The sequence below is a fragment of the Patella vulgata genome, chromosome 2 (genome assembly GCF_932274485.2).
Source record: "Patella vulgata chromosome 2, xgPatVulg1.2, whole genome shotgun sequence".
NCBI lineage: Eukaryota > Metazoa > Mollusca > Gastropoda > Patellidae > Patella > Patella vulgata.
This window is the reverse complement of record NC_065880.2, coordinates 34,286,696-34,313,435: the sequence shown is the minus strand read 5'-3', so window position 1 is coordinate 34,313,435 and position 26,740 is coordinate 34,286,696. Positions and strand designations below refer to the sequence as shown.

Genomic DNA, 26,740 nt, shown 5'->3' with positions numbered 1-26,740 from the left:
TGCTGTACCAAAAATATATATTTATTACAAATTTTTATATATACAAAAAATATAATTATGAAATGACAGTTGTAAAGATGGTGGATGATATTCCTTTTGTCTCCATCTTGTGGTTTCATTACCAGGAAATCATTGCATGACGCAATCGAGTTCAATAAAGATGGAGCTTTTACGATGCTGAAATTTCGACGGGGGCGGCGGGTATTGGGAGTCCATTTATATTTGCACATAGAGTCTACGGACTTACAGTTATCAGATTGGCTATTATAGTTTTATTATTATGTCACAATAACGACTGAAACGTCACATAGCATCGGTTATCTACTGCTTTCATTGGTCTGCCAAGTTCGCTTGCCTACTAATCAGAACAATGAGATTTTTTTCAGGCAGACCTGTATCACTGACTTTCCGTGGTCTACTCCATACAATAGTAAGTTCTTCTAAAACAAATATATTCTAGACGCTTGTTCACCTTTGAATTAATTATGTTAATTCTTAATAGATTTTAACAATTATAATGATTACCATATAATTTTAAGAATTTGTCTAAAAATTAATTACCAAGACATAATAGTCTAAGAATTTTTCTAATAATTATTGAATATGACACATTAGAGTATACATTTTTCTAATAATTAATGATTATGACATAATAGGATAAGAATTGGTCTAATAATTAATTACTATGACATATAGTATGGCAAGAATTTGTCTATATACAAATGAACATGGTTATCTTCTTGTGGATAGTCGCTTTGAGCAACGTTTCGGTGTCTCTTCTGACACAAATTTCCATGACTATTAATCTTGGTGTTTTTGATAAAGAGCATCTATTTCTCCCTTGAAGTTTTTCCTCAGAGCGGGTCTTTTGTTTTTAAATGTGGGGGTGAGTAAACCATTTTCTATGGAGAACAATTCTGGATGGAGATATACATCCTTTATCTGTAAAAAAAAACCCCAACATATAAATAACATAATACAGAACGTCTATAATAATACATATGAAATTATAAGCTATTTGAATTATCTGTGTAGATTATAAAGCAACACCAGAAATAAAATATCTTAAATAAATAAAGTTATTGACCGAAAACTGTATGGAAGACATTACAGGTCTTTATTAAGAGTTATTAATTCTTAGTTCAAGATTCAGTTATATCATTACTCAGTTATGTCTTTGATCTTGCATCAACTTAATGAGCCCAGAACTAAAGAATTAAGGATTCTTAATAAAGATCTGTTATGTCTTTGATAAAGCTATGTCAATTTTCAAAGCAATTGGGGCTGATCATAGATTAAGGATTCTTTATAAAGACCTGGAATGTTTTCCATAAAGCCCTGTCTGCGTTCAAAGCAATTGGCGCTGATTATAGATTAGTATATGTATGATATTTTGTTATACCCTCAATAAACAGGCGACTAATCGAACTGTAAAGTAACACATAATGCTTTGGATATTGTCAAATATTTATTAACAAAGCTATATATGTAATCAATGTACTGTCATGTTTTTACCTGTTCAAAGCCCTTTAACTGTGCATCTTTACCACACTTTAATAAATCTTTTAACACGATATCTTTAACTTCCTGTAATAAGAAAATAAACAGGCTATATGTCTCTTGTTTAAGCATGCATTATGTAACAGCTAAATCTGCTTATTGCAGGTCTTTTTTCGGCTTCACATGTTATATAAATTATTATTTTGATACTTATCTACATGACAAGCCCGCAATCAATTCTATATGCCAGCCGATGGTTTGGGTATTAATTGGATTTGATTGAAATTTTAAACATATTCATTTTCAACATCTTTATTTTTTAAAAAATAAAAAACTAGTATAGCCACAACGACCAGCTCTCTATCTGAACCTTACAAAATGCATATTTAATGAGCAGTAATTATATAGGTATACACTTTATTCCAAAAATGAAGTCACGATGGCTCAGTGATTAAGGCGCTGGTTCGATAACCTAAAGGTCCTGGGTTCGATCCCAGTGTTGGCTGAGAAGTTCCAGTGTTGCTGGACGGAGAGTCGGGCAAAAAACAGCGTCTAGTCGTTCGGACGGAACGAAAAAACTGAGGTCCCATGTACATCATGGCGAGGACGTAAAATAACCCTTGACAGTTGGAATTCAATTGCTGGCAGGGCGAAATTATAGCACACTGTACATATACGGCCGATGCGCGTCTTCGTTATCCGGGTTGTCCATTTACAGAGGCGTGTCCATTGTTCAATAGAGAAAACTTGAAAAGCGCAATAGAAACGTTTGTTTTAGTATATTATCGAGCTATATAAATATAGGATTATTATATTATTTTATTTCAGTTCATTTCTGGTTCAAGAATACGCCCCCGATTCTTCACACGAAATAATAGTTCTGGGGCTATAGCAGGGCAACCGGTAACACATTTTAGATTGTCACAAAGGGTAGGGGATGTATAATTATTATTCCTTTTTACTATTTTTATGTTATACTGATTTAGTATCATAATATATTCTTACTTGAGATTGTGACAGTTCTTTTAAGGAGGTTGGTTGGTTGTTATTTTTAGCCCATTTTAAAATATATTCTTCGTCTAAAACAGCTACAGCCATCAAAAAATGCTGAAAGAAACAACCAGAACAGATAATTTATTAACATTAAAGTCGCCATAAGCCTAGAGAATCACTATGTTGGAATTTCCATGATAACTTTTATTTTGACTTCCGCTTCGTGTATTTAAATTGTTCAGCCAAATTCATCATTAGCCAATTACATATAAACCCTGGAAAACCGTATTGTTCCAAATCTATGCTACAGATCTTTATAACACCGCTAATACAAATTAAGTCAATAACTAGACTGGTTAACGGGGAAAGTACGGCCGTCTTGTTTGGACCATAATAATCTGACTTCACGTTGGGTTCCTAAAACTAGCAGTCTTTGTGTCATATTGGTTAATTAAATATATATAACCCTGGAAACCCATATTCTTCTAAATCTATGTTTATATATCTTTATAACATGGCTGATACAAATTGTAGAACAGCATAAAATTGCCACACTTTAACGTTCAAACACCATTGTTAACACACACTCAACATATAATGACTAAATCAAGCTGAAAACCACACAAGTGTTATCTGCATTCTGAAATGATATCTGTAGATATATAGATATAAGGATTCCTTAATATAACAAAAACTTTCAAGCTCTTCTGACTAACATGACATGATGTCTAAAGAAGTCCATAAGTGTGATATCGTAGACAAGATGTCTAAGCCAGTTCCTATCTTTTAAAGCCAGGAAGCGCACCCTTGGCTTAACTTGGATGAAACAAACCCTCCAGATAACGATGTATTCTTTACTTGATTGGTCAGTAAACCGACAAATATATTCCAGTGCTACAATCGTGACCTAAACATTGTTTTAAGAAATCGCCTCCCGCTATGGCTAATGATTAACTGTCTCGGGACTCGTAATGTGTACAAAACTATGACTAAATATGTAGTAGAAGACAATGGACTAGGAAATATACCATGTTAATTTACCCTAAATTTGATCTGTAAACATGAAGGGCGATTGACTTTTTGTCTTCAGCAATTACATTAATAGATATATATCCATTGTTATAATATTAATATATCACCTCGTGAAATGATATATTAACCACACATCTTAATGGCCCTGATACACCAAGTAGGTCAATCGGTGGTGTGATAACACTGACTTACATCCTTGATACCCAAGTCCATATTGTCCACCACTAAACAGAGAAGATGATTAGTCTAACAACCTTTGATCAGATACACGCACAGCCGAAAGAAAGCGCTTTCTACCGGTTGTAGGTCGCTTAGTTTGAATTTAGACGATTTAAATATAACGCAAATTCATTTGTTGCAGATTTATTTTTAGGAAGAAAATGATTGACGGAATAAGATTTTTTGAAGTGTTAGTGTATTTATTTTTTTTTTCTTTCAATATCTAGCATGATATTTACATAGCGATATCACCACCTTTGATTAACTTTAATGGCTCATATTTTAATAGTTTGTCATTAATAAGATACGTGTACAAACCTAATAAAACTGACCTCCTTTAACACATTGATTACGAGGTTATCGACCTGACATTCAGTCCATGCAAGTTATAACTGATACCATCTGCAGTGACATTCGGTCCATGCAATTATATAACCGATACCTTAAAAATCGTATGCTAGTAGTCTGATAAATCTCATACCCTCCCCCATAAGACAATATATCAGGTAATTCGTTTGTTTCCAAAATGCAACCCGTACTTACCTTTAAACTATCCCCTTCAATAAACACTTGTGCAACAAAACTACTTCTCTGATAAATATTCTCTATTTTTTCAGCTGCTATATATTCTCCCTGAAATAGATATTTGTGCCGTTTCCATTGAAAAGTGGAGAAATTATATCGCTGTTTAACCTAATATAATGAGAAGTCTGTATAGATAAGATATTCAATAAGGGATTTACCTTTTTAGTATCGTCTCGGTTGACACAAACAACATATTATTCTAGCTAATGAAACAAGCACAAACCTACTATATGGACAAGGAACCCAGTAAGTCCTTCAATCAATGCGATATTGTCCAAGAAACAGTTCCATGTCTAACTAACTTGGATTGTGTAATATTATTTGGTAATTTATGCGAAATTGTATTAGACGAATATAAGTGCACCAGAGAACATGATTTATAATTTGATAAATACATATGTTATCTGCCTTCTCCATTGTCAAAATATTGTCGTTGCGACCATGTTATGTCATGGACTAATTATTCGTTTCAAATTCATAGACAAGGAATGGAGCAATATATGATGGTTGAAACAATATGTTTATCTTTGCAAATTATTGATTCCAAGTTCATAACTAATAATATAAAATGTATGCTGGTTATTTTGATACGTAACAGAGCTATGGTTTAGTAAATTGTTGGTCATTTACTTTTTTCAAGGATAACTTGTTTGAAATACACGTGAGTGGAAAATTACTAATTAGCCTACGTCATTCGGCACTTATAAGAGAGCGGGGCTAGAATAATTTTAGACATTGTGTACATTTTTTAGTGCTAGACACGCCTAGATGCTTTAGACATTCATTTGATGTAGCGGTTTCCCGAGTCTAACCACGCTGGTTAGACATTTACAGGAGTTGGGTTTGAGAGAGAGAGAGAGATATGTTAATTTTAAATATTGTAATGTAGACGATCACAGGCTAATAAAGATCTGTGGCAGGAGAGAATATGTCGGACGTCGGATGTGGTAAGCTTTTTTAAAGGTTTTGGGCTTTCCATATCTGATCGACGACGTATATTGCTACAATTGGCGGGTCCTTAAGGTTTTTTTGCGAAAAGCGTCACCCCAAGAGGAATAATAATAAGAAGAACAACAGCAAGACGAGTAGCCTTGGGGTCCATTTAATGGTCCAATAATGTATAAAATTATACATATAAAACACTTATATCAATAAAACAACTTGCCATCTCTACAACTTACTTGAGAGAGCTTAAAGATATTTTTCTTACGATCAACAATTTTCAAAGTTCCATTCTACAAAAGAAAACAAATTAACATTAACTGATATCCACATCTTCGGTTTAAACCTCAAACATGGTTAGAACAGCACCTCATATATGGTTAGAAGAGTACGATATCTTCAGGTTAAAACTCAAACATGGTTAGAACAGTGTGATTTCTTCAGGTTAAACCCCAAACATGGTTAGAACAGTGCGATTTCTTCAGGTTAAACACCAACATGGTTAGAACAGTGCGATTTCCTTAGGTTAAACCCCAAACATGGTTAGAACAGTGCGATTTCCTCAGGTTAAACCCCAAACATGGTTTGAACAGTGCGATTTCTTCAGGTTAAACACCAACATGGTTAGAACAGTCCGATTTCCTTAGGTTAAACCCCAAACATGGTTAGAACAGTGCGATTTCCTCAGGTTAAACCCCAAACATGGTTAGAACAGTGCGATTTCCTCAGGCTATCTCTCAAATATGGTCACAACAGTACGATTTCTTCAGGTTAAAACTCAAATATGGTTTAAAAAAGAACGATTTCTTTAGATTAAACTTCAAACATGGTTAGAGCAGTATGTTCCAACACATTAACAAATTCTTATACCATCCATTCATCAACTAATTAAATATTATTATAACCATTTATATATACTTACTGGTAACCAAGTACCTATATCACCAGTATGTAACCAACCATCTTTATCCAATGCTTCTTCTGTTTTCTCGGGATTTTTATAATAACCCTTAAATACATTAGGCCCTTTAGCTAATATCTGTAATAACAATGGTCATAACATGTCCTTTAACTAATATATGTAATAGCAACGGTCATATCATTTATAACATTTTCATATCAAACGACTAAAATGCTATAATATGTTACTTCCTGACAAAAAGTATACCATTTCTGACTAACAGTATAATATTTCTATCTAAAACTAAAACATAAACTTTTAGACCATTCACGACATAACGGATTTCCCAGTACTTTCTATTTATTTCTTGTCGCCATATATATTTATTCTCTGAGATCGTAAACAAACGTTTGAATGATAACTAAGATAACTAATTCCTATCCACGAACATCGAGGCCAAAACTTAGTGGCATATAACTTAGTTTTAATCTTCAAGATTACTATAAAGAACACCTTTCAGTCCTTATGTTTGCTAAACTTAAAAAAGAAAATGAGTATTTCACTTCTGGCACCATGCGGCTTCAGACATGCATCTAAACTGAAGACAACCTATGAAGTTGTTATCTCCCTTACGGAATCATTTGTCTGTTTTAAATCTGGCTTAGTTTGAACACATAGTAATGATTCGTTCTCCAGATCTAGTTTGGAACCGACAAAAATTGGTATATCATAGGCCTATCTTATGAGCTGTTTCTTCTGTGTGACTATGTGGGCCAGCATGGAGGCTTTCATTTCACGGGGCATGGTCAAACATGAAGGTACAAAGTAGCAAAAAGTCTAGATGCTTGCAAAAAAAAAAAACTGAATTCCAGAACCGAAACGCAAAAATCAAACAAATCTAAAGATGTTATATTACCTCTCCGGTTCCTTGATCAGCAAAATAATCCATCTCTGGTACATCAATCAATTTGACATAATTACACACTAAAGGTGGCCCACAATGTCCTACAAAAAATTGTATAGATTTAAAATAATCATTATCTTTTCAATATCAATCATAAGATATCAACATAAATTTGATACTGTACATCATATTATGAAACAAGCTGTTGTCATGCAAGATATCCCCACAGTTTACAATAGATGGACGGAGAATAGAGAAAATCGATAGAGTTCATCCTGTTATTGTCCTTCACACCAAATGTAAAATAAATCTGTTCAAAATGAACACGGCCAGAAGGTTTTCACCAAAATGGAGTAAATCCGGAAAGGAAAGGTTGCGGAACGAATAAAAAGATCACCTGGTATACTTTCACCGGGTATATTAAATACAATTCCAGCTGTAGCTTCTGTTTGTCCATAACCCTCTAACACCTACAATATATAAAATCATTTTTTTTTATAATAATATTTTCTCTTGTCCCGTTCGCTTACCCATTTTAACTGCTTTTCATTTCAGTAAAAATAGATCCTCTTTTCATGTAGGGAAGGGGGTCGTGGTGGCTCAGTGAGTAAGACGTTGGCTCGCGATCCTAGAGGCCCCGTCCTCGATCCTGGTGTTGGCCGAGAAGTTTATCGAGATTTTCCGGCCTGGTTATCGGCGTGTCAGAGGCGCAGGACGGGTGGGACGAAAAACCGAGGCCCAGTGTACTCATTGGCGTGAACGTAAAAGAAGCCTTGGCAGTTGGAATTCCGGGCAAAAGGTTTCCTCATAACACACTGTCGGGGCAGAACGTTAAACCTCATTTCATTTATGTGGAGATAATTCAGTTTCTTGAGGTGTCGGGTGAATGTTCAGTTTGAGTTATGCTATATGATGGTTTTGGGGTTTAAGAACATAGGAAGTTCATCTGGTTCTCTACTATGATATAAACATTGGGTTTCAAAATCAAACAAAGTCAACTTACCAAGCAACCAAAAGCACATCTAGTAAAATTTAAAACTGGTTCAGAAAGTGGTGCTGAGCCAGATATTAGGATTTTTATTCTTCCTCCAAGTAAAGTCTGTATTTTATTGAAGATTAATTTATCCCAGATGCTGTCTCTTCTAATAATACCTCTAATGATACAAATTTTTTCAAACATTAAAAAAGGTAATTTCGATTATTAATTCCGACGATATCGAATTGCTATTAATATCAAATTGTTTAATGTGACTTGGCCCTAAGAATGACCGTGTTCCATCCGTGAAAAATGTTTTAGTCGAGAATCCCAATCATGCAAAGGGTCAAATGATTTTATCTATGTATATATATATGTATTACCTTTTAATTTCTTTTAATTTAGCTTTCATTCCCCAATCTAATAATGTTGATTTAATTTTACTACCTCGAACACCAGTTATAACCTAAAATAAGATACAAGCTATTAAAAAAAAAACCCAAAAAAAAACAACAAACGCCCAGACATAATTAGGCCAATAAAGAAAATTACGTCTTTTCGACACCACTGTTTGTTATCTTTTGGGCAATTGTGGCTTAGGAATGTAGATGTGGTATTAATTAAACCATAGAACTAAAGAACTAACAAATGATGGATCAAAAACAAAATACAACAATCATTGATGGCAACTAAAACAAACTTTAATGTTGGATAACCCTGGCAAGATAATATGAACATAGCGATGGGAAGGGTTGAAGTCATTAAAAATCGTGGCATAGAAGGGAAATACACTAAGATGCTAGCATTAGGCCTAGTTGCTATAAATGTCTCATCATCTATTTGCTATAAACGGCTCATCATAATTTGATGTAAATGTCTCACCATCTATTTGCTATATATTTGCTATAAATGTCTAATCATCTATTTGCTATACATTTCTCTTCAACTATTTGCTATAAATGTTTCATAATTACAAGTCTTCGTGTAAGGTAATACAGTAATCGAGTTGGGATTTTTAAAAAAATAGTTGCGATGAGATTTCTTAATGGCTATATTTGGGGATGAATCTGCCGAGGCAGTGTGAAGTTGAATCGTTTTTCGTTATTTACCAATAGCGAATAATGAGGGATACGCTACCTCGTTATTCGATATTTAACTTGTTATTCGGGATTCAAATATGTAGCTAGCCATCACTAAAATTATGGATGCCATGTATCCCCCAGTAGCATAAAACACAACAAAACGACTTCTAGACGAAAAATAGTCCACATTGTTTTTCAAGCATCGAATAACGAGCTGTTTGTTATTTGCTTTTCACCTCGTTATTCGGGATTCACATGTAAGGCGTTCAGGTATCTTTAATATGGCTATTTCAGGATCTAATTAAAAACAAACACTAGAAAACAATAGAATAATGGACTACAAAGTAACCCCTAGCAGTATTAAACGCATAGTCAGTGAATAAACCAGATTGCTATTCAAGCGGTGAATAACGATTAACGAAGTCAGAGAAAATAAATTATTTCACTTAGAAAGAGCAACTTAGAGAGAGGGGGAGTTCAATTTTATTACAATAATTCGCTTGCGCGTAGGGGTCTTTAGTAGTGGGAGGAAACCGGAGGACCTGGAGAAAACCCTAAAGGTTGGACATGCGACCCTTTTTCTTGTCACGTACAACCGTTGAATCGAAACCACGCCAGTTGACTCAATGGCAGATATTATGATACAACGCGCACGCGCTAACCACCTGCCATCCACACCCACCCCACGCTTCCCCACCTCCGTCCATTTTAATTAAAATAACAGAATTAGAAAAACAAATAAATATATCAAAAAGATATTTATTAAATAAAATTTTCATCAACAAATGTATATGGAAAATAAAAAATAAAAGTATATATTATAAATAATTCACGATTCAAAGTTTATAAATAGAAATGTATTATATTTTATCAAACTGTCACTTTTATTATATGGATAAATGTTCTCTAATTGAAAGAACAATTTCTATTCTAAATAACATTTTTTTTAATGAAAATAAAATTATATCTCTAATCACAACTCTTCTTCCATCATCTGTCTGAAATAATAAAAAAATATGATAATTTAATATCTTTGATAAACCGAAATGAAATGGGATTTAACGTCCAACTTTTCTGCCTCTGAATGGATGTATAAAATAGTATTTCATTCTACTCCTTTCTATTTTCAGTAAAAATTAATTAATCCGCTTAATATAGAAGAACACAGCCAAGCTAATACTAAGATTAGAATATACAGTTCCGGAGGTTTTTAAAAAATATTATCAATAATAAAGATTATATTTACCTTTTCTATATCCTTCTTATTGTCTAGATTCCTTTTGTTCTCCAAGACATGTTCTAAACGGTCGGGTGACAGTCGTCCAAAATTGTCTGCAACTTTTTCTGATTCTACCTCCAATATGAAGTTGAACTTTCTTTTCTGTAAAATAGACACCATTATAGTCAAATTCATTCTATAATATTATAATATATAGGCCTAGAAGTCCTTCATTTATAGAACTGCCCTCGAATGCTAGTTTGGTCAGTTTCCAGATAACAGAATATGTAGTCGCGTTGAATAACATAATTATAAGAAAAGATATAACATTTACATTTGGCGTATAGAAAAGGTGGCAGTACTGATGATTTTGAAGAAAGAGGGCAACATACCTCGTGACATCACTGGAGTAGCTGCATCCACTCCATCAGCTAACCCTTCGTTTATTTTGTCTTCAACATTAGTATATTTTGTAGCAACAATCAAACCATCAGCCAATGTTTCGGGTATTCTGTCTTTTGTTTTAATTTCCTGACATTTGGTATTTTCTATATCTTTGCTTTGTATAATTTCAACATTATTTTGATTAACACCAGACGTGTCAGTTTGCAGAAGTTTTCCCGCTCTTTCACTAGTTATCTTCTGCTGTTGCGCACGTTTCTGTGCTTGAATAATTGAACGGTGAATATCTAGAAGCTCAATTACTCTACTTTGACGATTCTTCATCAATTTATCCAAATCCTTTGAGGGTCTTTTTTTCTCTGCTGCATTCTCCTTTCGGTATCTTTCGGCGATTTCATCAATTTGTTTCCATGCTCTCTTGAGAATTGTCTTTAAATTTTCTCTTTCATTGTGTTCCTTTGCTAAAATAGAAATGAATTATTAGAATTATATTATATTTTAATCCCCTTTTTAAAAACATTTAGTAAGTCTGCTATCCCCTTATCTTTTTTTCTTTATCTTATTGAGAACAAAATTAAATAAAAACTTACATGGCATCGAATCAACTTTAACTTTTCTTGAGAAACAGTTGAAAGGCATAATTAAAACTCTGCAAAAAGAGAATAATATAGATATAATAATACAAACATGCATATATCTAGTACTGTCTGACGCTATTTGATTTATTCATTTTAAAATAACATTACTGAAATACAATTTAAAACTAAAAAAAAGGATGGACAAGGCCGAAAGAATCAATTTTTTTTATTATTTTTCCGCTATATTTTAAATATAGGGAGATTTTTAGTTGAATTATTTTGAAGTATAGATAAAAGTTTATATAAAAAGTCAACTTACTTGATATTAAAGTGTTGAAAACTTCAATAAAACGTGGAAATTTGAAAAATAGTTAAACAATTTTCAATAAAGCGCACACGATATTTAGATAGACTTCTTTCTTCTTCGACAATCAACAATAGATGTGACGTCATGACATTATGACGTGATTTCATTGTGACAAGTAGGCCGTACTCCTCGTCGATTTCCGTTTTTCTCAACTCCGACCGTAGTCGTACCGACAATAAATGCAGCTGAGAAGTCGCTAGAGAGAAAATGAAATGAAACAATTTCTTGTTAACTGACTGATTTAGAATGTCCGCGAAATGTACGCCCTCTCCCACTGGCATCGTTGACATACACCCCCTTTATAATCAACTGTGTGGCCCTTGAATTCTGATCTTTTTCCAATATTATGTCTACTGTATCCATTAGTCCCGGCATCAACAGATCGTCGCAGGTGGAACGACAAACTCAGGTGTCTATATCTAAAGGTCAGCACATATTGGTGATTTTTTTGCTGGCGATTTTCCATTCGACAAGTGTGCGCCAAAATACACAGACGCATTATAAGCTATATTTGCGGTACCACCTGATACATAATTATCGGGGTTGGTTGTCAGCTATTTCAGAATGTACGCTTGTATGGCGAGAGCTGGAATAGTGTGAACAGAGTTCTTTGTCTGACAAATGATCGCTGATCAGAAATGAGGCATTCGGTGAGAAATAAGACTTGGTGTACGTTGTAGAAAAGTAGTTTTAATAATTGTTGTTTATCAGTTTGGCTATATCTACCCCTTATTTCTCCCGTCTCCAATTATTAAGTATTTCAAGCACTAAGCTGCTGACCCTAATATTAAAATATGTGATGGCAGGCCTACTTACACGTTGGTACATCCTATTGAGTAATCTGGGTACTGTGGGAAATAAAGTTGGTCGTAATGTCTGCATATCATCTGTTAATAGTTTAATATCACCTTGAAAAAATCCTATCTTTGCTCCGTGCATAAACAATAGTAACTAGAACATATAATAAGTGAAGCCCAAATTAAAGATCTATTTCGATATCGGTAAATAACTAGCCCAAACGAAACCCTCATGGCTTATAATTATATGGGTAGGTCACTATAAAGACACAAATAGTTACATAAATAAATTTTTTTGGCATACTTCAAACAGATCAGGCATCTTAAAAATTCAGTGCTACGTAAATTTAGTCAAGGGAGATAAATTCAAATCGGGATTATGTTTTGATGGTGTAAGTCGTCCATAAAATCTCTACATATCTCACAAATATTCAAATTATACGAGATCATATTCATATTAATACTGTCTTGTGAACTATAAAATCCTTTTTTGGTGATGTAAGTCAATGAATGAATAAAATGGAATTTAACGTCTTACGTTCATGCTCCAACCGGGATACTGGAGTGTTCTATGGGGGCAGTTTTTTTTTGTCCCGGTTTTTTTGTCCCATCCGAACGATTAGACGCAGTTCCTTTCCAGACCCTCTCTCCTGAACTACTGACACGGAGAAATCGGCCGGAAAATCACGACGAACTTTCTCCGCCAACACCGGTATTGAACACGGGACCTCCAGGTTAGCGAACTAACGCCTTACTCACTAAGCCACCGCGGCTAGTCACTGATAACACCAAATTCTATAATTGCAATCCTTCCTTACCTGCATGCCTCTTTCAAACATATGAGCTAATGGCAGATAAGATAAATGGACATCATCCTTAGTGAGTATATACGCTTTCTGAAACACAAGAGAAAAATAGATGAAGCAATAGAAATGAAGGGTCGTTATATTTAAGGGGATTTCAGCTCGCAAATTGATAAATCTATGGACTTTCGTGAATATCTGTTAAATGGTGATTAGGTAACGGGGGGGGGGGGCTCAACTAGAATGTACCGTATTCGAATCCCGCCGTGAGGTTGACAAGGAAAGTTTGGATGCGACGAAGCGTCGAGAGCGACCTATGCACGTTAAAGAACCCCTGAATTTCAAAATAGAGTATAGACGAAAACGGCACTGTCTTTACAAAATTCCACTACCTCGCATATGTAACGCATATAAATAAATTACCACATGCTTGTATCAAAATTACCGAAGCATTGTATTGAGACAATAACACCCCCCCCCTCCCCCACCCCAATACTCATCCACGTTAAATCTACGTGTAAAATAATAAATATCGAATGCTGTGTAAACTTTGCTTTGGTCATTTCTGGGCTCCTCGCTCTTGCCCTTATCAAGCAATTGTGTCCTGAGTGTGTCTAGTTCAATCGCCAAATACCATTGAAACAATTCTTAGTAATATAATAATGTATGATCTCTAATAAACAAATTCAAATTGAACGTACATCTAGAGTGGCTGCTATAGCTGATATATTAGATACTAAGTTAGAATGTGTCAACATAACACCTTTAGGATCTCCTGAAAATATAGACATGTTAGTTTAAAGACTTTTTACTCCAATATTATTATTATTCTATATAAAATATTGAAGGAACTGCACTGTATAAGGAATGAATGAATGAAACGCTATACAGTGTTCTATGGGGTAAGTTTTGTCATGGGTTCTTTTGCCTGCATGCCAGCGTGTGCATGGAGCCTTAGTTTTCCTTACCACTGGCAAGGGGAAACCGCGCTGGATAATTCTGGCAAACTTTCTCGGCAAGCGAGCAAGCGTCTTACTCGCTGAGACAGTAGACGCTAACATATTTGAAGGGACTATACATTAATATAAAAACTGTAGGGTGGCTTTAAATTTTATAGACAAACTAAAGGAAATAATATTCTTAACTCATGAATTAAATCATAAAGTATGCATTTACCTGTTGTACCACTGGTGTAGCATATTGTTGCTAGATCTTCTGGTTTGGGTAACTATAATATCAATATGCATATATAGGTAGAAAATAGGATAATTAAAAGTTATAAAGGCCATTATTTATAAGATAAAAAAAATACTGTTGTACATGTACATAAAATTTAGATTATTTAATACAAAAATGCAAAATGGCTATAAATAATATTTATAGACATTTTGCATTTTTGTATTCACTGTCTGGCTATAATATATGTTCTTAATCATGCCCAATCTTTCCATGAAATAAAAACTATGCTAAAATTATAACCATTTACAACTAACAGTCTCCTACAGAGCTCACATTTCACATTAATTAATATACAACGTTTGATGACACAAATTCTTTGATTAGTTTGCAACTAAAATGATGTAGGCTTACATTTAGTGTGAATGGATGAAATTGGGTTTAACGTTATACTATTCTGTACCAACCAGGCTAAACAACTAATGTTAAACAACTAAATAAGGGGTATTATTTCAGAGGGTTATATGTAAGGGGGGCTAGTATGTCTATATTAATATTTATCAATAATTAGGCTGATTAATGAACTTATTTTCAGTTAAATTATAACTGAATTATAAGAGAACATAAGTTTGCTGACAGTGGTGGTCAGGTATGAGAGATCAATCATATAAAACATATTCCATAGTCGTGCACCCCACTAGATAGTTCACACTGGTCTTTTAGTGTGTGTGTGTGATACAATCTTCTTTGATTTATCATTTCATTTTATTTATTTGTGTTGATTAATACTTGACAATGACTTCTGAAACCTTGCTGAAACGTCGTGGTGTAATAAACCATAGTAATTGTTATCCATAAATAGTGTGTTATTTAATTATGTTCCAATTACTAAATGGAATTCAAAGAATATGAGAGATCAATGTATACTTACAACTGGACTAACAGGATTAGTTTTACCAGATTCCTATCAATAAAAATATCTGTGTTAAAACCAGAAATGAAATGGGGTTTAACGTCCTACTGTTCTGCTCCTATACTGGGCTAATGAAGACGGGCATACGCCATTCAGTGTGCTATGAGGGAAATTTTGCCCGGGCAGCGTGTTAAAACCAAGAAGAAACCATGAAGTAATTGAGCTTTAAAGTTTACGTTGGTTGACACGGCCATCTTTATGTGTCTAAGACATATAATAATGATAATTCATTTTCGCACAAGCCAACCCATTCCTAATAGACGTGTTATTTCTACTCAGATGTGCTTTTACGTAAAGTAGTACGTATCGTTACTTTTGGGATATGCGAATGATTGGGTTTGTTGTGCTTTCAATTTGTCAAACAAAATCATGTTTAAATTTAATGATGATTGTGGTTCTTGAATAACTCCATCAATGAAATGACTTAATATAATATATCAATGAATTGCGCAACAAAAAAAAAAAGCTCCTTTGGAAAAGATGAATCAAAGAGTTTTTACTTACCTCGACATCAGAAAAATGTAATAATTGAATATTACATGTCTTTGCTGTTTGTGTAATTGTTTCGGTTATTTTATCAAATAGTATAATATACTTCAGTGAGGGTATTTTTGCAGCCTGCTTCAGTAAAATCTGTGCCTTTTCTGGTTTATCACATACAACCACTGATGTACCAACTTTATAAACAATTCAAACCAAAGTTATTTTAAGATAAAATTAATTATTTTAGCATCCCATTACAATACCCAAACATTACAATGACCGAGAACAAATTAAAACCAAAAAACACGATTTGTCGTACAATCAGGGCCATAATCCAGGAAGTTATGGTCTAACTGAATATCGAAAGGAACCGAGATCTTTGGGATATAAACATATATTTTAAGTTTCATCGAAATCGGATAAAAATTGTGACCTCTAGAGGGTCCACAACCTTGGTATTACATATTTTTACACTATTTGCGTTCAAGAAGCGGCCATTTTGTCGGGCAGTTTCGGTCCAATTTTCATGAAATTTGAACTCGACCATCATGATGGTGTAATGGTGATATATTCTAAGTTTTTTTTTTAAATCGAATAAAAATTATGACCTCTAGATGGTCCACAAGCTATAAACGGGATTTTTCATACAATCAGGGGTCATAATCTAAGAAGTAACGGTCCGATATGCGCAAATATCGAAAGAAACCGCGAACTTTGAGTTATAAACATATATTTTAAGTTTCATCAAAATCTGATAAACATTGTGATCCCTAGAGGGTCCACAACCTTGGTATTACATACTTTTACACTATTTGCGTTCAAGGAGCGGTCATTTTGTTGGGCAGTTTCGATCCGATTTTCACGAAATACGAACTCAACTGTAACGGTGATATATTCGAATGGTTGTTTCAAATCGGATAAAAATTGTAACCTCTAAAGGGACAACAAGCTAAAAACGCGATTTTTCGTACAATCAAGGGCCATAATCCAAGAAGTTACGGTCCGATATGCGCGAATATCGACAGGAATCGCGTACTTAAGAGTTATAAACATATATTGTGAAGTTTCATCAAAATCGGATAAACATTGTGACCATAATCCATGAAGCTACAGTCCGACACATATCGAAAGAAACCGAGATCTTTGGAAGGTAAACCTATATTTCAAGTTTCGTTAAAATCGGATAAAAAATGTGACCTGTAGAGTGTCCATAAACAAATTGCGCACGGACGGACAGGGGCGACGACAATATACGTCCACATGAAAATGTGGTCGTACAAAAAAGACACAAAGAATGACCAAACGAAAGTGCGGCGAATTAAAAGAAAAGACACTCGATAACTACTAAGTGAAGCCTGTATCTCTATAGACATGGGACTGTACAGTGGATACCCGGATTCATTCAATTGATTTGATATATCGGGTGACCCAGAAAAAACGAGGACACTATTTTAAAGTGGAATAATTCAAAAAGTGTTGTACTGATGCATCATTAACATTTCCATATTGCAGGTTAGCCACACAAATATTGTTAAAACCTAGTTCATGTTTTAAACAAGAATGTCAAATTATGTTTTTCCTGACTGAGGCGTCACATCACACTCATATCAGTTCACATAAACAAATAGTCGAATTTCATATTTCTTCCTATCAGTGATGCAGGACGGAGGGCCTGACAAGGACAGCTGTCTAGTCGCTCGGATGGGACAAAAAACCGAGGTCCCGTGTACACATTGGCGTGCACGTAAAAGATCCCTTGACAGCTGGAATTCGATATAAGAGTAGGCCGTAGTCCCTCAAAGCACACTGTATGGCGTATGCTCGTCTTCATTAGCCCAGTTCGGAGCAGAACAGTATAGGACGTTAAACCCCATTTCATTTTATTTCCTTATAGCGTAATCCCGGTTTGGGACTTAGGCGACCATTGATCTTTTTTTTCTTAATACATAAATCTGGGGTAGATTGTTTATATGAGTGAGATTAAATTCGGATTCACGCGTCACAATTTCAAGTAATTATTGGATAATTCATATTTTTATCTTTTTTTAAAAATAAAGTCTGGAGTGGCTTCCTCGAAATAGTTATGAGTCGGCCTGTTTGTGTGGCTTGCAGCCCAATTATGCTGAAACACATACTAGTCAGTGGCAATCAGGTACTAATCCATTAATCCATCCAGAATGCCACCGCAATCCCCGGAACTGAATCAAATGGAAATGAAATGAAATGGAGTTTAACGCCGTATTGTTTTGCTCCGACTGGGGTATGCGCCATACACGAGGGAAATTTTTCCCGAAACGGCGCTATGGCCTACTCTTATATCGAATTCCAACTGCCAAGGGATCTTTTACGTGCACAACAATGCGTACACCGGACCTCGGTTTTCCGTACCACCCGAACGACTATACGCTGTCCCTTCCCTTACCAGGCCCTCTGTCCTTCATCACTGACGGAAGGGGGGGGGGGGCACGCCGGAAACCCGATGAACTTTCTCGGCTAACGCAGGGATCGAACACGGTACCTCAAGCTTAGCGAGTCAACGTCTTATTCACTGATCCACCATGGCTCCCGAATCAAATGGAACACAGTCTCCGGGAAAATGTCTATGAAGGGCGGACGAACGAAAACATTTACGGAAAATTATCTGAAGAATATAATTCGGGCAGAAATATTTTTAAGTATTTCATCTTAAATAGTGTACTCATTTTTTCTGGGCCATGATACGGTTGTTGTTTATTGCTTTTAACGTCTGTGTAACTTGTGTGCCCCATTGTCCCCAGATTTGTCTGATCGGGTTTGTTTGTGTACAGTGCGGTTCTCCTGCACTTACTATTAGTTCGTAAGAACTCCAAATTAATAAGAAATTTTATATAACCAGAATCAATAAACAACAAAATCTACGATAGTATGTCCCTTTAATGGTTTACGATCAGGGGCAATAATTCTTTCAAATTAAGTATATGTTGTTAACCGATTATTAACTATGTAGATAAATGACGGCTGTTGAATGTGCAGATAATGGATAACTTACTCTGATTAATAATATATTGACAGGATTCTACTCCTAATGTATCATATAATGGAACTGTCACCATAGAGAATGTATTACACGCTTGTTCTGCTAAAGTCCACTACAAAATATACAATAGTAGGCCTAAATTACACAAATTAATGATACTTCTTAATTGAAAGCAACAGACCAATGCATTATAAGCCATTATAATTAAATGGCCTTTAGAATACATTACAAATTCAATACAAATCCAATACACGGCCCATGGATCTCATTCAAGGTGGCTTAATTTTGAAAACACAGATTTCAGTTCCAGGAATTTGGAAACCAGTTTATTTTTTTGATCGAAACCCGTCAACACCAATTTAGAAAATAACCATTGTGACTTGTATTGTAGAATGTTTTTATTTGTCCATAATCAAAAATTCACAAAAAGTTTTGAGAGAGACTTGTTGCAACCATTTATGAATTCACCGCGTACATGTATGTATTGGAAATAAATAGACAAGCCGACTAGTTGCAGAAATTATATTGAGTAAAAAACCAGATTGAATTATTAAATCAAACCTACCTCTATTCTGTTAGCACTATAAATACCAATAAATGATCCTGGCTTAAGACCTAACTTAATCAATCCAGATCCAAAATTCACCGCCTTTTCATACACCTAAATATAAATAATAATGGTATAATAGTTCCATTTCATATCGATGCATAAAGAGAAGTGCGGTGCGAAACGGAATAAAAATAGAGTATGAAGGAAAAATTAGAGCTGTAATAATTAATAAATGCGAAATGTTAATAAGTTACTGTTCGTCAATGTACGTGTAAAATGAAATGAAATGGGGCTTAACGTCCTACTGTTCTGCGTCGACTGGGCTAATGAAGACGTGCATGTGCCATAGAGACGTGTGCTACACAGAGTAAAAGCGACACTATGGCCTACTCATATATTGAATGCCAATTGTCAAGGGTTATTTTATGTGCATTAAGGGTTATTTAATGTACACGAGACCTCCGTTTTTCGTCGCACACAAACAACTATGTTGTCCGTTGCCAAGTCCTCCGTCCTGTACCACTGACAAGGGGGGACCAAGCCGGAAACGCCAGAAGAACTTTCTCGGTCAACACAGGGAGCGAACACGGGGCATCCAGGTTAGCCAGCCGGTGTCTTATTCGTCGAGCCACCGCGACTCCTTCGCCAAGATAATTTAATAAGTAAACAACTGATATAGATAAGCTATACAGTAAGTGGTGATAAAAGCGGATATATAATTATTATCATCTTGATTTGTATGATAATGGCTTTTATCAAATGTTTCACAACTCTAGATATTAATATAAATATTAATACAATAAAACATTAAACAAATGAAAATAACATGGACAAAATTATGTTTATTTCACTAAATTTAAAACTCTATCTATGTCTAAGTCCATGAGTGAGAATTCTTCGTTCATGTATTGTTTTATTAATTGCGTCAATTGGTGTTTCATGTAGACATATTTGTGTGGTTTCTGGAGCTGGATCATTTGAATTTCATTAATATCTTGAACCTTTCTCAAAATCATTTAGAAAATATAGTGCACTAATTTAAAGGAGGCAAGTCTAACTCAGTATCACCACAGTCTTCGACATTGCAAACATGACTTATTGATCAATTTAAATCAACATTGATGTTGTTATATTAACGTGAAAAGTTAGGCTTCTGATATCCAATATTTAAGACAAAATGAAAATTTTAAAATTGGCACACGAATCGCGTGTCAGAATGCTTTCGAACGTCGTTTGTAATGAAGCGACTGTAATACAATATCATTTGGGATGTAAATTTTAATATTGTATTCTGAATTCATATTTTATTTGTAACTCATTTTGGACATATTAAGAGACAGATTAATTGTAAGATTTAATCTATATCAAGTGTGGGGTTTATGACATACATGTAGTATTATGTAATTAAATGGGTTGTAGAAACTTGTATACTCGGAGTGTCTATATGATATAAGATTTAAGCTTAACACTTATTGTCTAGAGTTAAGGTGTGTGACTTTTAATAATTAGTTTTCATTGTTCTGATTACTAATTCTATTAACTATAGCGTGCCACAGTTGGCGCGACAGATATTGCTCCACAATATGAAAAGCCTGGTTTAGAATTAGGAAAAAAGGAGAGACCTTGAGGTCTTTCGAGACCTCGGAGAGGCTCTGCTCTCGGACCCCGGGAGAATGAGGTCTTCAGAGTCCTAGTAGGAGCAGCTGTATATAGACGTTATTATATCTAACCACAATGACTTTCATATGTAGAGTTTTATCCAGTATTAAAACATCCTTCTAATCAAAAAGAGTTATGTATTCTATCACACGACTCGATGAACGAGATTGAACATACTCCAGGCGTAGACTGGAATAACCAGACGCCAAAGACTGTCATTCAATTTGGATTCTTCGAGTATTACGCCGAACATAACTGATTAGAAATTACAATAAAACAGAAATGATTGAATGTTAATCAGTGTATATAGGCCTACATTCATATTACATTATAATATGCGTTGCGACCCATTTATGTGGCAAAGAATAGAGATTTAGCTTCTTTAAAACTTCAAAACAAGCTGTGGACTTTTCTTGCCATTACTGGCGTCGGCAGGTTTTGCCGATTTTCGAAAATTAAATATTACCTGAGGATATGAGATCCATTCATAAGATTTGTTTGGTCCAGTTCTGCTACCTAGACAGTTACCATTTTCTGTATTAAGAAAAAAACCCAGAAACAAATGTAGTGTTTACCTATCTGGGTAATAAGACTTGACTATTGTGAAAACTTAAGTCATGCTGACGAACAAAATCACTAACAGAAACCCTTTACGTCTGTCCCTTTAAGACAGACAGGCGCAAGGCCAAATTAAGGACAGAAGTCGCTTCCTATATGAAATGAATGGGGTTTAACGCCCTACTTGTATGCACCAACGGGGATAATGAAGACGGGCATACGCCATGCAGTGTACCATGAAGGAAATTTTTGCCCGGACAGCGTCATTTCAGCCTTCGTCGAATTCCAACTGCCAGGTGTTTCGCCCCATACGAAACGGGAGCCACAGTTGCCCAGTGAGTAAGACGGTGACTCGCTAGCCTGGAGGTCTCGGGTTCACTCCCGGTGTTGGTCAAGCAAGTTCCTTGGGATTTTCGAGCGAGGTCCCCCCTTATCAGTGGTGCATACTGAATGGCCTGACAAGGACAGTGTCTAGATGTTCGGATGGGACGGAACAACCGAGGTCCCGTGTACACATTGGGGTGCGCGTAAAAGAACCCTTGACAGATGAGATTCGCGGTAAGATAGCAATATCAATGTTGATTTAAACTGACCAATAAGTCGTGTTTGCATTGTCGATGACTGGATGATATTGAGTTGGCGACTAGTCTCCTTTAAATCCCAGTTTCTGTGTTTTAGCAAAGTGACCTCCAGTTACCCTAGATTGACGCCGAAATGACGCTCGAGTCCATGATCTATCAAAAATTTTCGAGCCCGGGGTGGGTGACCCCCCCCCTCCCAAACAATAGCTGCTTGTCCCAGGGCCCTGATTGCCCTGTCGCGGGCCATGGAAATTCGATATAGGAGTAGTACACTGTATGGCGTACGCCTGTCTTTATTAGCCCGCTCGATGTAGAAAAGTAGGACGCTAAACTCCATCCGAACACTAACATAGGGATCTAATCCCTGACCGGTAAACACTTGGAAACCCGTGGAAATATGTCCATGTATGGACCTTATGTATTATCAGGTTCATGTTCCCTGTGTCAATACAGAATTTTCAGAATTCGAGCAAGGGGAAAGTCGTAAGCCCCATGCAACCACCCCCTTCTTAATTAGAAGCCACACAGTGGAAAAGCGACCCTATCGATAAATCGATACATCAATCTATGCTAGTTTTTAATTGTAACAGTTACATGCTTATAGTAATACATTCTTACCAGACACCCGAATTCCTCTTTGAAAACATTCATACAATGTTTGAGAATCTTCAAATAGATATTTCATTAACTCAGAATCCTTGGTTAAATATCCAGATATTCTCACACCGGGCTGAAATAAGTGAAAGGATATTGTTCAGTGTAATGTGAAATTATGTTCAAATGTCAATCCTAATAGACGATAAACGACTTCGAAAATACAGCTCTATACAGCATGATACGATCCATGTATACAGTAATCGGAGATAAGGTTTTCCTTTGAAACGTCACAAGATACAATGATGTCGTGAACAATTTGAAACACGTAAATATTTTATTAATGTCGGTTGTAAACGTTTGCTCCTTTTACTTTTGGGAAATATAACTTGCGTTATGATTTTTACTTGGTAAAATAAGTTTTAAAATTTATTTGCAATGTATTTATAATTTGTAACGGTTTAATGTTATTTTGTATTTATAACCAGCGGCTGCCAGGCAGGATACGCCCACATTTTCGAGAGATGGATAGAGAACAAGCTAAAAAGAAAGCGATTTTTCGTACAATCAGGGGCCATAATTCAGGAAGTTACGGTCCGATTAGCTACGAGAACGTAGCTAAAAACGTTGAGAGGGTTGAGAGATTAAGGTTTGTTATCTACGGTCCGATATGCGCGAATATCGAAAGGAACCAAGATCTTTGGATTATAAACTTACATTTCAAGTTTCAACAAAATCGGATAAAAATTGTGACCTCTATAGGGTCCACAACCTTGATATACCATATTTTTACGCTATTTGAGAACGAACGGCAGCCATTTTGTCTGTTAATTTTGGACTGATTTTCAAGACATTCGAACTCGGCCATCCTTAGGGTGTAACGGTGATATAATAAAACGGTTTTTTAAATCGGATAAAAATTATGACCTCTATAGGGTCCACAAGCTAAAAACGTGATTTTTTGTACAATCAGGGGCCATAATTCAGAAAGTTACGGTCCGATATGCGCGAATATCGAAAGGAACCGAGATCTTTGGGTTATCAACTTACATTTCAAGTTTCAACAAAATCGGATAAAAATTGTGACCTCTATAGTGTCCACAAGCTAAAAACGTGATTTTTCGTACAAACAGGGGTCATAATCCATGAAGTTTCGATCCGATACATGCCAATATCGAAAGCAGCCGAGATCTTTTGGAGATACACCTATATTTCAAGTTTCGTTAAAATTGGATAAGAATTGTGACCTGTAGAGTGTCCACAAACAAATTGTGGACGGACGGACGGACGGACGGACAGGGGCGACGGCATAATACGTCCACATAAAAATGTGGGCGTATAAAAATGTAGTTTAACAAATTTACTGAGGCCCTAAACTACCTTGTGATGTCAGATTTTATACGAAAGTTACAAAGTATGTTTAAATTTCTGTTGAATTTTGTGTCAAATGTCCATGAATGAGAGCAAATTCATTGTTTTAAGCATCTAAGTTAAACAGAAATCTATATATATTGCAATAGATGAAAATTCTCTATAATTTACCGAATCAGTACAACTTTTCTGGGAGATAATGACGTCATAAGGTATTTGCCGTCATAATGTTTTTAATACTAAGGTAAATATCACCATGGACCTTATAAGGTCCATGATATCACGTAAAATAAACTTCTTACCTCTACTTCAATGGATTGATTTTCCATGTTAATAGACGTCTTGATCGGTGTATGTTTTGTTGAATACATGATGTAATAAGTTATAGCACCAGCTACTACCAGGCTTAGGGCTACACCGCCGACAACACCGCCTATTTTATCACCAAATAAAATATTCAGCTGTTCTACCAGGTTCTCCTCACTCATGACTGTAATTATACATTTTATATAGAATTTATTTCACGAGTTAATTAAAAACAAAATGAGTTGAGATTTAAATAAATACAAACTTTACACACAAATCTATAGGGGTTGTCCTGTATATAGTTGACCTGTCTCTGGTTCCTAGAATGCTGACTTATATGCTGTCCGACATGCTACATCGAGTTGACTTATTGTACACTAAATATATATATATATATATATCCTCTTTATAAACAATCGACATGGTCCACAGTACTGTCCCTGACATAGATTCAATGATTGTTATAATCACCCTTCATGTGGCTTCATGTTAAATTTTGGAACTTTTGTAGCTTTGACATTTAAATGTCCCAGTATAGGAAATGATATTTAAAATGGCCTTATAGGCTACTGCCTGATTATCGCATATAAGGTCTTCTAAACAAAATATTGTTAGAATAACAAACCAGAGAGGCATACTTATACTTATGAATAAGGTATTACGATTCGATTCGGTTCACCTTTTAAACTCTACAGGCTGTTCTTTCAAAGTTTGCTGTACAAAGTTTAAGTCCGATGGATATATGAAGTAACTGATGCGTGCAAGAAAAACTATAATTTAAAAGTAGATCTTACCTATTTCACATACGCTTACAATCAGTAGCCTTTTCACAAATACTTTTAGCTTTATGCAGTCAGAAATATGTAAATTTGTATTTGTTTTTTCTATAAAATATGACCTGTTTCTATTTCTACAACGTTGTTTTTGTTAGATTGTAGCGGCCTAGCAAATATTCACTGCGGATCAGTGTGAGACTGGTTTTCGTCTGAAAGAAAAACAATGCGGTCACATGATATCGTACAAAAGGGGGCGGTGCAAACACGTGTCAACATGTTAAACTTGATCAGATTTATTATACGTACCATACTGTAGATATGGAGCAAACAACCGTCAATCAATAAATGATACTTAACTACACATGGAGATCTAGTTATGTTCACTTCAATAAGAAAACACATTACATCATATCAGGGGCGTACATAACGATTTTGTTTGGGGGGGGGGGGTGTTTAGCCAAAATGCGACTGACTGATGCCCATACCCCTAGTACGAGTGACGCAGTCAAGAACCGAGCACCACAGGTGCGAGTTTTGTAGGGGCCATGTGCAGTAGCGGATCTAGATGGGGTGGGGGAGGTCTAAATCTAGGGGGCCACCCCAGCCACACTCCCACCCCACAATGAATGTCAACAAAATACTGGCTATAACATTAAGCGTCCCAGTAGAACATAGATGGCATTGTATAATTATATAGTTGTCGATCGTTGTCTCGCTGGAAAGCAGTTTTATTTAAGTTGACATAAAGTTTATGTCATATATGATTGTGCCTATAACACTGAGCAACCTGAGAAAATTTTGAAAAATTGAGTCAATATCTTAGCATTTGAGGTCATTGCTGGGAGAAATTCTTGTGGACGAGAGGACCAGAAATGTGAGTCAATTAAACAAAATCTCGAGATCTGCCCCTGTCAATTCCGCCTGTTTTGCAAGAGTTGACAGAGCTTTTGTATAGTCTGACGCCCCACGACCCACACACCAGTGCCAGTGGTACTACTAACATAACTAGGCAGTTCAGTATAACCGTGAATATGATAGTGCTGAGACAGTATAAAACAACAGAGGAGTGGAAGAATGATGTTATAATGGAATCGAGCGCCGCAGGCGCGAAAAAATTTGAGATGTGTAACCGAGCTTTTAATTTTTGGGACTGTGCCTGACAATTTTAGTCAATGTCATGGCAAATATGGATCCAAATTCTCGTTAACGAGAGGATAAGAAATGGGACAGAATCTTGAGGCCTATATCTGTCAATGTCGCCTGTTTTGTGAGAGTAGAACTAACAATTCTACAGTCTTTTGACCCACGACTCACTCACTAGTGGTACTACTAACTGGGCGATTCACTGTAACTGTGAATATGATAGTGATGAGATAGTATAAGACAGAGAAGGAGTT

General features: G+C 35.5%; 1 protein-coding gene across 1 annotated transcript; it reads right to left on the bottom strand.

The window, feature by feature from the left end:
- Positions 1 to 25,678, bottom strand: LOC126810684 (long-chain-fatty-acid--CoA ligase 1). The gene is made up of 22 exons (XM_056098895.1): positions 25,362 to 25,678; positions 24,564 to 24,751; positions 22,915 to 23,026; positions 21,624 to 21,691; positions 19,514 to 19,609; positions 18,961 to 19,060; positions 15,954 to 16,126; positions 15,408 to 15,440; positions 14,477 to 14,528; positions 14,002 to 14,075; positions 13,316 to 13,393; positions 12,517 to 12,651; positions 8,436 to 8,518; positions 8,080 to 8,230; positions 7,474 to 7,546; positions 7,089 to 7,177; positions 6,194 to 6,310; positions 5,511 to 5,564; positions 4,288 to 4,377; positions 2,506 to 2,607; positions 1,516 to 1,587; positions 1 to 942 (listed from the first exon to the last, which is right to left on the bottom strand). Exons 2-22 carry the CDS (start codon positions 24,747 to 24,749, stop codon positions 802 to 804), a joined length of 2,079 nt encoding a protein of 692 aa, XP_055954870.1. The 5' UTR covers positions 24,750 to 24,751; positions 25,362 to 25,678; the 3' UTR covers positions 1 to 801.
- Between the last annotated feature and the right edge of the window lie 1,062 nt (positions 25,679 to 26,740).